General features: G+C 37.8%; 1 protein-coding gene across 3 annotated transcripts in view; it reads right to left on the bottom strand.

The window, feature by feature from the left end:
- LOC106486862 (septin-2) overlaps positions 1–12,804 on the bottom strand; it is a 43,901-nt gene that overhangs the window by 4,172 nt on the left and 26,925 nt on the right. For all 3 annotated transcript variants that reach the window (XM_067306775.1, XM_067306776.1, XM_067306774.1), the window contains exon 12: positions 6,986–7,079. In XM_067306775.1, coding sequence (XP_067162876.1) covers positions 7,011–7,079 — 69 coding nt within the window. In that variant the 3' untranslated portion in view covers positions 6,986–7,010. The remainder of the gene's footprint in view (positions 1–6,985; positions 7,080–12,804) is intronic.

The raw sequence follows: 12,804 nt of genomic DNA, 5'->3' as shown, positions 1-12,804 counted from the left end.
TTTCTCTATGTGTCCCTCACAGCTGCTTCCAGGAACACCACTACAACGCAGTGCAGCTTCACATCTCTGCCTGTATGCTTTTGTATTCCCAATGAGAGAAATTTGCTTTATAAGCAGTTACATTTTCTCACTGACCCAAATTCTTTTTTCTTCAAATGGCACCATTTTATGTTGTAGCTACTGCATTTATACTGTCCAATCACTAGCAAGAATTTTGAGAAAAGGGAGTCTTTAACTATAAAGCACAAGCCTCATGAAAATCATGGAGATTCTGTATTAGGACTCAAAGCATTTGGAAACTTCGCTGCAACGCCTGGAATAACAAAAAGAATAAGACTACTGAATATCACATACGTCACTCTGTTTGCTAGTTTTGACTCATTCTGTCACGCACACCCCTCATTTTGGGTTACTGTTATTTCAGGCATCCTCTATTGACTGCTTCAAGTTTGTTCCATTTCCTTTTGCTAGACTCCAGCAACATCTTTTATTTCCCCGTAGTAAATGTCACCAGTCAAGTACACAGTTACAAACTGGCCTTTGAACTGCTTTCCAGTGTTTATCAGCTAATGTAATATGCTAATAAGCCTTAATATCCACTTAATACCAGGCTCCAAGTTCCAGTAAAAATAACATATAAAAGTGTTCTGAAAATATTTATTTAGCAAAATGCTGCCTGAAGCCCACTTTGAAATCATGGCAGTTCTGGCATGAACTTGATAGGCCTTCACACTTCCCCGGCCCACTAGTGCATTCCCACCAGAAATTCTGGCAGCAAGCCTCTCCCTTCACCCACGGCAGCCAGGGCATCCAGCAGCTGTACTAGGCACAGCGCTGTTTCACCGAGATACGGCAAAAGGTGGAAATATTTGAACTGTGTCACTCCAGGGTAATCAAGGCTGGCAGATGCAGAGGCAGGAATGCAAGGCACCACTGCACATATTCATAAGGACTGAGAATGTCACTATAGTCACCGCACAGTGAAATCCATCTATCCCAAGGCATCTACACATTACTGAAAAGCAAATAAATATATTTCCACTTGCCCTTGACACTGCCCCACAAAATAACAGTGACCCATCAGGAATTTGATATTCTTTCTATTCTGGGATCACTTAGCACCAAAAAAAAAAAAAGCCAACTTCCTTAATTTGTTTACTGACAGAACATTTGATATTCAGGTACAGTTTGGGTAATTATGCAAAATTATTAGAAAAGAATAAATCTTGCTATTGGGAATTTATTCCATCATTTTCATTATTATGTTTTTCATTATTATTCTGAAGATTTCACCTATCACACTCTGTTTATTCACATGCAGATAGGAAAATCTGATACACTGGACTGTTTGTTATTTTGTAAAATTCTTAACCACACTATTTTATCCATTACCCCATTTTTGCTACACAAAAGGATTACATATGTGTTCCAATCTTTTCTGTTTTAGATTTTGCAAACATTGCATCATTCCCTAGAAAACTTCAAAGTCTGCAAAGTATGGAGTGTTTTGGTTGGGGGCAAGGGCGCGGGTCCATTTCCTCTCTCCTCCCTTCTATAACATAGGAGTTCTGGAAACCAGACAGAATGGGAATGTGCTTTTCAAGATGCGTATATCCTACAGAGTTAGAAAAAATAGACAGCAATTTCTAGGAGAAAGTTTTCCTTACAGAAATAGGTCCTGACAAACTCCTGAAAATTTTGCACACAGCAAATGTGGAGGGAGAGAAAACTGCAAGCAAGATTCTTTAATAGCCAGCAGATGGACAATATTTAGCCAGAGAAGTTTTACAGACCCTACTAATATTTCTGACTTATGCAGCATACTAATAAGTAATAGTTCTTCTTTACAACTTTTTAAGCCTACCACTTTAACAAAGTGCTACCTTACTCATTGGGAAGAGAACTGAGTAACTTTTTTTCCTTGTCAAAGGCCACAGTCAGATGCTGTGAAACAGCCAACGTTATAATCCAAGTACAACAACATCTTTTATTACATCCCATTTATAATAAGCAACATGACTGTTCTACCAATCGAGAGCAGTATGGACTAACAGGGATGTGTAAAGGATTATTTTTGGATGAACAAACTCAAATGAAACTTTTATTGTTCTATACCTCAAGGATTAAAAGCTTTAAAAACAAAACTACAATCCCCTAGCATTAATCAAAAAAAGAGTTTAAGTTTCACAGTGACTTTCATACAAAGAATTCCAAGTTTTATATTTATTACAGAAACAACCTTGCAAGGTAAGCAACTACTTTCATTTCACAGAAGAAAGAGGCTGAATGAGTCACAGGATGAATTAATGCTGAACTCTTCTGCCTCTCATCTTTCCCTTCCCCAGCCATATAACATTCAGATGACACACAAAGTCATCCGAAGTCTCCCTAGCTCCTTGCACGTTATAAACAAGGGCAGGAGCGCACCAGCTATGAGGTGGCACTTAAGGTCCCTGCTAGGATCTTTCTGTAAAAGCAAACTTCAGGTCCCGCTACCTCCAGAGCCACTCGTAAGGTCAGCACTTCAGTCATACAGTAGTAAAGGAAAAATAACCATTTCAATAAGAAGTCTATTCTCAGGGAAACTGAAACTTGTTCAAACAAACTGTGTTGATCGGCTAGCATCACTCAAAACCTAGGAGAGCTGGACGAATGATGGAGCTCATCTAGTCTAGCTAGAGAAACGGCCACCAGCAGGGCCAGGTGGTTGTTCCAAACACCACACTTTTGCTTAAGCTTCACATTCTCTAGGCTTTGAATTTTAGCTGCCAAAAACTACAACACAATCCTTACTTTCTCAAATGACATTTTTCATCAGATCAATTCAGCACTCACCAGCATCATTTTAGGTTGGTTGCCATGACAACACTGTGTGTTGTTTTGTTAAGCGATGTCAATTCATTGGTAGGAAGAACTAGCTGTTTGGTGCCTTTAGTACTGCTCTTATCAAGAACCAGAACAGTGTTACCGAGCTCAAGATGCTTTTAAATACTCGTGGAAATCATGAGCTATAGGAAAAAAATTTTCAACATCCTACAGATATTTTAAGTGCAAATTTTTTTTTTTTTCCTGAATACACTTCCCTAGCCATAACTACGTTTCCAGCTGGCTGTATTTGTTTTCCATAGCCTGGCTTCTGTTACTATTGTGTCCCAATACGATCTTGAAGCTGAGTGGAAGACAGATAATCCAAATTTGTAAGAACAAGAGGAAAACAGATTGCAAAAAGCTACTCTGTCAAAAACAGAGAAGGGAAGAAACCCCCATAAACAACTATTTCATTTGAAAAAAATTCCATCCTTTCATAATAGCTGCTCATCTCAGACAAGTCCAGAAACTAGTAAATATGCTGTTGGAGTTACCGCAGCCTTGTTTCAACAGCCAAGAGGAAACATTTCAGAATGGAACCACCAAACAAAACTAAATCTGCTTTAGTTTTAGCAACTTCTTATTCCACCCCTCCACTTCCTTTCTCTCCAATCCTTCATTTGAACACTCAAATATAAGAAACAGTAAGTTCCTACATTTATTTAACAGCAGTCATGCATTTTAGAAGCAAAAATCTGAAAGTTAAACTTGTCTTGAGATCTTTATCATGGTTCACATAGTCTTGTAAGATTAGCCCATCAAAAGTTAGGAAAAAATTGTTCCCCCTTATTCAATGAATATTATACAAACACCTTTGCATGCGCTGTTTCCACAGCAAGGCTAGAAGGGGTTTAGCCAGAGCAGGAGCACGCTGCCAGAAACAGAGACACAGTGCGGTAGACCTACTCATGGGGAGACCAGACTTGTGTCCAAAAAAAAAAAAAAAAAAAAAAAAAAAAAAATTTTCCTTTCCCACTTCTGATCCAGTCTCCACCAGCACTTTTGTTTACTCCCTTTCAGATTTCCACTTCTACACAACAAACTCGATTTGCCCATCCTCTTTGGAAGCTTTGAACATCTCTCTCCCTGTGTGCAGCATTCACCTACGTCACTCCCCTTATGCTTCTCTAACCCTAGCCTTGAAAGCAAAGGAAACTGCTTGAAGTAAATCCTCCCTTTGCTCTTTCCATAAATGTTTGGAGATGCCCCTATTCCAAGAGGATCAGATACAAAAGATCCTCCCATTGTCCCATCTGCATAGCATTTTATGCTATACAGACACCTCTGTGTTTTGGGCAAGGATTTGAGGTCAGTACACCTGAATCATTAGGCAGTGCTGGATTCTTTGCAGAAAACCCCAGAGTTCAGAAACCTTTTCTTTCCACTCCTCACTCCCCCTGCAAAAATCTGAAACCCCAAAGTAGATATTTCACATATTTGGACACTACCACCTTTGATTATCCTACTGTTTACTCTCCAATTCTTATCTATGCAGGTATTTACACCATCCTGCTCTTTCCTCATAATACCTGAAAACATCTGAAATCTGTACAGGAAAATATTTTTAATAGAATTTTGAAGGGAATATAGACATATGCATCTGTCCAAATTAAAAATACTGAAAACGGTAATTTTACATAAATTTTTTACATATTTTTCTCAGCATAAAGGGAAAGAAAGGTGTAAAAGAGCAACTGGAGAAAAGAGTGTGCTTTCAGTAGCAGTGGTGTCATAGGCTGATGCTTTAAAATTCTTGTAGAATGAAAGCCTGAGAGATGCTTGAGGGAAAGCTGTGAAAGAACAAAAAGACTAATATTAAGTGTATTTAATTTTTTTGTCATTTTGGTTCTGTTTAATTACAGTGTTTCCTAATTTATTCAGGAATTTCATTCCTTACTTTGCCAGGATGAATGTGGCTGTTTCTTGAAGCATGTAAAACAACCTCTGCTGGTAAGTACAAGTTTCCTGGTTTCTCTGCAAATAGTGAGACGTGTAAAATACAGCAAATAAATCTTATGGGAATGCTAGAAGTTGAAATCACCGTTCCTCCCAAACTGCAAAGTCAGTTTGTTAGCACACATGAACAGAGAGAAATTTCCCTAAGGCTAAGTGCTGAACGAGGATTCGCTCCAACATACTGACAAGATCACATAGCAACACTGTGGTTCAGCAGGATGGCAATCGCAGTTCAAATCATGTATATATTAGCCAACAAATTATTTTAGAAATCAATTAATCAGTATCTCGAGGTTAACAAAAAAAAGTTTGAAATTCTTTCCTGAAAGTAGTCTGATAAACAATATGATTTTCATAGCAGCTGCAGAAGCCTTCTAGCTTAGCAGATCCTTATGAATCAGTGGGACCTCCAGATATGATGATCTCATTCAAATCCTTCTCAAACTTATTCACATTGAATATTTCAGACCAAATAAGAGGTTTAAGATTTAGTTCAAACTAAATCATCCCCATATCATGTAGATACTTAATTACATCTGCAAAGCTTCCCTGCTTAACATATTTAGTGGTCCAAGATGTACTCCAGATCAGTAATGTAAAGTATCTACAAAATAACATTTCATTGGACACATGTGATTATGCTCAGAACTTTGTTTACTTATGTATCCATGGCTGCAAACTCGGCCTGGGACAAACCATGCTCCAATTGGTTTTACATAAACTTCGGGCAATACTGGATATGGTATTTGTGAAACAGATGGAATCTGGTGTCATTACTGGCTAACCACTGCTGGGAATACAGGATCCTATCAGCCCTCAGCTACTGAATTTCATAGCAAATCCAGTAGCTAAGAACTGAAGGAAGAGCTCTGACTTTATTTGTATCTTTAGTCATCCTGCTCTGCAAACAACAGTTACAGACAACTATCAGATTTACGGTGGTTCACCGCCCCCCCCCCCCAGTATCAGTTTAAAGTATGCCATGTAAATGTGATAGTCGCAGTTAGAGTTGAGCTCCTTTGCAAGAAAAACTAAAAACAGTACATAAGATTTCCTATATCAAACAGCTATTTTCACAACAGGTCAGAATCTGGCCTGTGATAACAATGATCTTCAGTTCCAACTAAGACATTTAACAGGCTGTAAAACTACCACCTCCTACCTGAGGAAGCGAGAGCTTCAAGTCAGACACCGCTATTGCCTACACTGCATGGTCAGCCACAAGAACTATCCTCAGTATTTACATACTCCCAGAGTTGGGTGACTATCTTAACACGGAAGCTGGAAGACATAACTTGAAGACTCCTCTGTTTGCAGAATTTGTGACAGTAAGAAATTTGAGTTTGAATTACTTTTTCCTTAACTACTTCTCTCAAAGATCATAGTACACATACCTGTAAAACCATTAACTTCTATTTAAATAGGAATCCAGTGGATAAGTTTATTCCTTAGGAGACTTGATTTTTTTTTTTTTAATATATATAAACAGGAAGACTGAAGGTTCAAATAAAGGCAACAAAAATCTCCTTATTTTAGGCTTGGAATGTTGGCAGCTGCCACAAGGTCATACGGGATAATATAATCCATTTTATTCAAGCTTTACATTCCAGAAGACCAGCAATCAAAACTGCTAAACTAAAGTATTAAGCAACAATAACAAGACTCCTCATATCCTTCTACTTTTTATTATTGCATTTTAAAAAAGCTATGCTAGAAGAGCTGCATTTTGAAGAAAGCATGAATCACAATCCCAGCTAATATATCATATAGATTTTAACATCAAGGAAGTCTGTATTCAGTAAATGCAGCCAGTTTGTCTAAAATTTCTTTCAGTTTTTTGAGAAAAAAAAAGTATTAATTCAGCAGTCTTCATACCCCAAAACACTCTACTTTTGTTTCCATATAAGCAAATTAAGTTTCTGAGCAGCGTTTGCTAAAGAAAGCAAAGCCAGAGGCACTGATAAGCATCATAAGCATAAGATAAGCATTCACAGGTCTTCAAGGCAGCTGGAAAAGTAATATTTTTTTTCTAGACTACCCAGAACATCACCCATCTTAATTTTTCTAGAACTACTGTAAAGACAAGTCCAGAGTATGAAGTTAACAGCAATCATTGCAAAAGCCTTACATAAGAGGAGTATAAAAGTCAGAAAAATCATACCTAATGCACCCAGATGTTGAGCACCTTAATCATCACCAGGCTTCATCCTCATTTGGGCTTGCATCTGGGCAATCATCTCCTGCATGCGGCGCAGCTGTAAGAGATAAAACACCCGCATGTATAGGACAGGTCACACAATCTCTCCGTGTGTTCAACAGGAAATATCGAAATCCAGGAACCTTTAAATCTTTTTCTTCCATGGTAGAAGGCAGACCCTATTTGCTTCTTTATGAACTTTAAGTGTTCATTTAAGTCATGGAATTGAATACTTTGTTCTTCCCATGCCAGATTCTTTATAGCATTACATCTACGTTTCACAAAAGATTTATTAAAAATTGATAATGACAATTCAGTAATAAAATCCAAATATTTTAAAGATAACTATGTTTGCAGACCTGTGAATTAAGATCTATTCTGGAATAAAGAAAGACATACCCTTCCTTATGTGTATAGAGAGATATATTGCTCGAGTGAGCTGAAGCATCTTTGTTCTGATGCAAGTGCTTGGAGCATAATACCATGCATGAACAGCAATCTTGTTGCTGTTCTGTTTAGTTCTGGCTAACCAGATAATTCCACAAGTTTTTAGCAACAGTAACAGCCAAACTTGTTGACAGAATTTACGAACTACTTCAAAAGCAAAATAAGACGACGTTTATAAAATTTTGAAAGACAGACTAAACATATTAAGTACCAACATTTTTAAATCTAAATGATGATATTTTCTTGGAAACAGCTGCTGCTTTAAAGGCATTTTAAGACACTGGTAAGTTAATTTCCATCTCATAAGAAATCTAGTTATGCATCATGCATTTTTTTCCCCAAAATAACATTTAATTAAATATATATTCCTAAGAGAATAAGAAACAATAAAACAGAACTTCAAAATGTATATGCAAACATGTCTAATTTGGTTCACAGTTAAGGGGCTATTTCCTTCCAGACACAGTTGAGGAAACTGCACACACAATTGCAAGTGCACTTTTATGCCCCATCTTACAAACTGGAAAAAAAATAGGCTGCAATGTACATGCATATCATACAAATATGAGTTCCTTTCAAATTGGGGATCACAATAACCTGCTTTAGTTTCATAAATTTTCATTATTTCAAGAAAATAATTGTGTAGTTCTAATACACTGTTGTCAAGCCTTTTTTCTTTAGGAATAACTACTTAGAGAATGAGTTTCATTTATTTGGGCTGAGGGAGATGACGACACTCCTCTTCAACTCAGAAAGCAATGCTCTGTTTAAAAAGTTATACTACATTGTCATTTAGTCAATCATATCAGCCACTAAGATACTGGTTACTTCATTAGATCCAACACAGAAGAAACTGCACTAACCGCTTGAGTGCGTGTACTTGGTGTTGAGCTGCAACTTCTTCAACTGTTTACAAAGAAGTAATCATAGAACAGGGGAAAATTAACCACAGATGGCTATATCACATTTTCTCGCCTGGCCTCGGATACGGATTTGGGGAACAGTCAGAAGCTGAAGTGCAGCAACTGCAGTGTAGCTAGAGATACCAGAGGTTGCCTATACTAGTTGGCTTGGATGCTGGTATCTGTCTCTTGCTGAAGCTGCATAGGGTTCAGTAGAGGCTAATTCAGGTTCTTGTGACTGTCGTGTAGCTACACCCAGCCAAAGGAGATTTACAGAGGAACATACAATGTGACATACCAAAAAAAAAAATCTGTAATTATTATATACCCATCTACATCTTTCTGCTGACCATTTAAAATAAAAGACCTCTGATCAAAAAGATAGCATACAGCTTCATAAGAAAAAAAAAGTAGCAAAAAGTCTCAGAAATGAGAGAACTGAGTTGATTCCATGGCCCAAGAAAAGGAAAAGGTTTCAAAGATCAGTTTATAAAAATGTAAGACACCTGGTCTTTTGAACTGCCTCTCTGCAGGCTTACCATCATAATAAAACTAGCTTGTTGGAAGCTCGCCTACTTGAGTTTTCCCAAGAGTGCTCCAAGCTGAGCCATGAAACATTCCCAAAATAGAAACTATTCAATAATCACAGGGAAAGATACTGCTGTGCATGTATTATGGTGATTTGCTCAAACACAGCATTCCACTAAGAGCCAACATCACATTTTAAAACCTAAATATATCTCTGAATCTCACATTTTCTTAACCTTAATAAATCCAAACACGTCCACACACTATGAAAGAAATCTTATGTTGCATATGACTCAGATGTAAGATAGGACAGAAGAATTAGGAGATCTACTCTGCTCTAACTCTGAGTAACTTGTAGGAAGAAGATTTTGCTTTTCCATTTTTATGTAGTGTTTTGAGGTCAAGTGGTGAAGTGTCTCATCTCTTAGCTAGGTAATGGCAAGGTTCTGAAGTTACTTTAGCATAATTCAGCACAAGAGTTTAGGGCAGGCAAAGCCTACCAGATTAGGCACACTGTTGTCTCCTATGGCCATTAATATGTAAGAAGTCACTGAAGTTTCTTTTAATTAAGAAAAGTAGGGGGAAAAATATATTTTAAAAAAGCGGATTTAAGCACAAGTATCTCCAGAAGACAATTTTTTTTTTCCCTACTGTATCCTGGCTGCATCAGTATTCTGGGTTTTTTTGTTGAGCATTTGATATGCAAACAATCCAGAATGGTTGCTTTCTACTGTCAGACTGAAGAGCTCTAATCAAACTATCAATTTCATAACAGTACTCTGAGCAGACACCCTGTGAGTAATGATAGCTACCACACACTAAAACCAGGCTGCGCAACTACTTTGCTAAAGTTAGAGCCAGTAACTGAAGGGGAATGAATATAAATATCTTGGGGAGGAAATTATTTGCACATATATATCTTGTCAGCTTGAGTGTAAAATTAACAAGTAAACCTGGGTTTTCTGTGCCTTCTCTCCCCTCCACCTTCCCCCCAAAGAAGGGCATCAGCCTGCACTGTATTCAAAGCAGTAATGATGTCGGGCTCTTACAACATTCCTCTTCCAGCGAGAAGACATAAGAACCATTCCTGCATATTACAATACAAGTTTAAAGAAACTTGTGTCTTCTCCTTACCGGACCTACTGCATAGAGAGAAACAGATTCTTTCCTCTTAATAAAGAGGAACTTAAAGACTACAAAAAAGACAAACTCTTATCGTATCAAGATCTGCATCCCCTAGGCTGCTGGGGATTGCAAGCATCAAGGGCATAACATGACTTTGGTCTTGCTCAGCAGTAAACCCACTTGCTGATATAAGAGCAGCATTAATACGTCCTGTAGAGAACTCGCATTCATGCCCTAAAGAAAGGTACTACAGCCCAATAGCACAGGGTTGGTGCATGTGATGGAAAGGAAGATAGGAAACGATCTTTGGAAATCTTTTAAAAGATATAATTCCTGTTAATTCTCAGAAAACAAAGAAAAAAAGCAAAAGAGTGAACTTAACATTAGTATAAACCCCACCTTCTTTACAGTTCATGTCAGGACTGAAATTTAGTTCAAAATGTCATGTAACTACTGAGTAGCACTGCAGTAACATGGAAATAGACATTTTAAATGAGAGTTAAAATTTTAGAATTAAAAGTGAGCCATACTGCTTCCTATCTGTCATGCCATTAACAGAAACCACAGATTATACAGTTTTGCTTTACCTATGAGATTGCATCTGAAATAATGCTTTGCCCAAAATACAGAAGAGAACTACACAGAACAGACTCCATCTGAACAAGGTGAGTGGCTCTTCAGTAACAACCCCGCAGATAACAGGAAAAGGAATGTTAAAAATCAAACATTATCCACTTCCCAGTAACAAGCTTCTCCTCCCCACACCAAGTATGATTATTTTTACCCTTTTTTTTTTTTTTTAAATGTAAGAAAGTTCACAAGGGAAGAGGCTGCAAGAATAAAACAAGATGGAAAAAATGAAACTGCAGACTGTGGATTTTGTAGTACACCAGGATGTTCCCATGATACTTGCTGCTTGTTAGAAATACTTTTAATACCAGAGAGTACAACTAATCTTGTTAATTGAGGACAAGAAAAACACTCCCAAAGTTACTATATTGGAAAAGGGGTTACAATCAAGAAAAATGTCTAGTTTCATAAAACACATTGACATTATAAATAGCAGAAGCTGTTACAGTCATAGGCATTGTGCTGCACTGGCAGCAAGTATTGTTCCTTCAAAGAACAACTCAAAAGAAAAAACAATTACTCAAAAAAAAAAAACCCTTCATTCCAGCCTCCAAAAATTGCCATTCCTAATTATTTACCAAGATTTTTCTTTTCATGGTGTTCTCCCAGGACTAAGGCTAGATCACTTTACAGAGGAAGCTTATAGTGGTCTGCACAGAATACATCTCCTTCCCCCTACAGTGGGCAATAATGTTCCAAAAAAACAAATAAAACTTTATAGCTGTTTTTATTTCCCTCGGGTCTGCAGGCCTTGGTCAGCAGTCACGCTGTCTCTCTACATAATAGTTTTCATCTCTTCCCTCCTCCAAGAAGATACTTTCACAAATACCTGCGATTCCAGCCAATTACTCCTACACGTGAGCATCCACCACATCCTCATCCACCTGCTGCTAGACCCCAGGCCGGACAGCACTTGGGGGGACAACCTGCAGTGCCAGGATCGCCAACATTAAACCTATTACCAAGGTTCTTGATGTCAACAATGAGTTAAAGAAATTCTGCAAGTGGAAGGCCAGAGAAAAAACAATTTCAAGATTGTGATTAATTCTATAGTGTTCAGCCTATTGCTCACAAACCTCACTGAAGGCAGTAATTACTATATAATTGCACAGCATCTTTTCTCCTGAAATCCAGCAAAGCAAGCCTTTGTACGAAGGGAAACTGAGGCAGTGAGGTAAAGGAATTTGCTCAAAGCATCGGGGTAGGTCACTCGAAAAATGAGAGAAGCCTTGTCCTTTGCTGTTTTCACATAAACACGGTCATACCATTTTTCTGGAAATAGTACCTTTCAAAATCTTGAAAGTTTTCTATTATAAGATAGTTCCAGAATAGGAAAAGTATGACACAACATTATAAACTTTCCTGAAAAGTTTGTGCCCATTTATACAACAGTGTCACAACAGAAATGCAGCATATTTACAGTAAGGAACATGGATACCTTTACTCTTATTTTCACTTCCTAATGCAGAAAAAGGTCATCACTTGCAGATGAACAGAAAGCACAAGCAGACCGAGCAATAAATCCAAAATGACAGATTAGTAGCTCCAAATGGTTGAACTGGGGACCACATCCTTTGGCATAATAAAAGATCATTTAGCAAAAGTGATGCCTTGATAATGATGATCCTGGCACTAAGCCAAGCATTCATTCCTTCCAAGGTTATGTAAACCTCACAAAACTGTAAATAGAACTTCAAGCACCGCTACTGATGGGAATGCAAAACAGGAGGGGAAATGGATATTTGTTTTCTCTGCAAAGGCCGTGGAATGCAAGCCCATTTCCTCTGTGCCTCTCTCCTCCCCAGACTGCTCCCCAGTCTGAAACTCAGGATGATTCGGAGATGAAGGGATTTCATACCAGCTTATCTACAGAAGATTCAGCAAAACCTCTTGATCTCTTAGGGACAATAGAAAGCATAAGTTAAAAATCTATTTGTTTTTTCAAGTTCCAACACAATCCTTTGCAAATTCAGCAGCAGTTATTCAGAGCTGATTAGTCCCAGAGGGAACTTCCAGAGATTTGTCCTCCAAGAAGTTCAAGACTTCATGCCCTTAGCCATATTACATAAACTACATGACATACATATATTATTTATGCAGATTGGCACAGAGTGGTCTAAATAGACCAGCAGATAATGATATGCCTGCCAT

The sequence above is a fragment of the Apteryx mantelli genome, chromosome 17 (genome assembly GCF_036417845.1).
Source record: "Apteryx mantelli isolate bAptMan1 chromosome 17, bAptMan1.hap1, whole genome shotgun sequence".
In the NCBI taxonomy this organism is placed as follows: domain Eukaryota; kingdom Metazoa; phylum Chordata; class Aves; order Apterygiformes; family Apterygidae; genus Apteryx; species Apteryx mantelli.
This window is presented reverse-complemented; position numbering and strand designations above follow the sequence as displayed.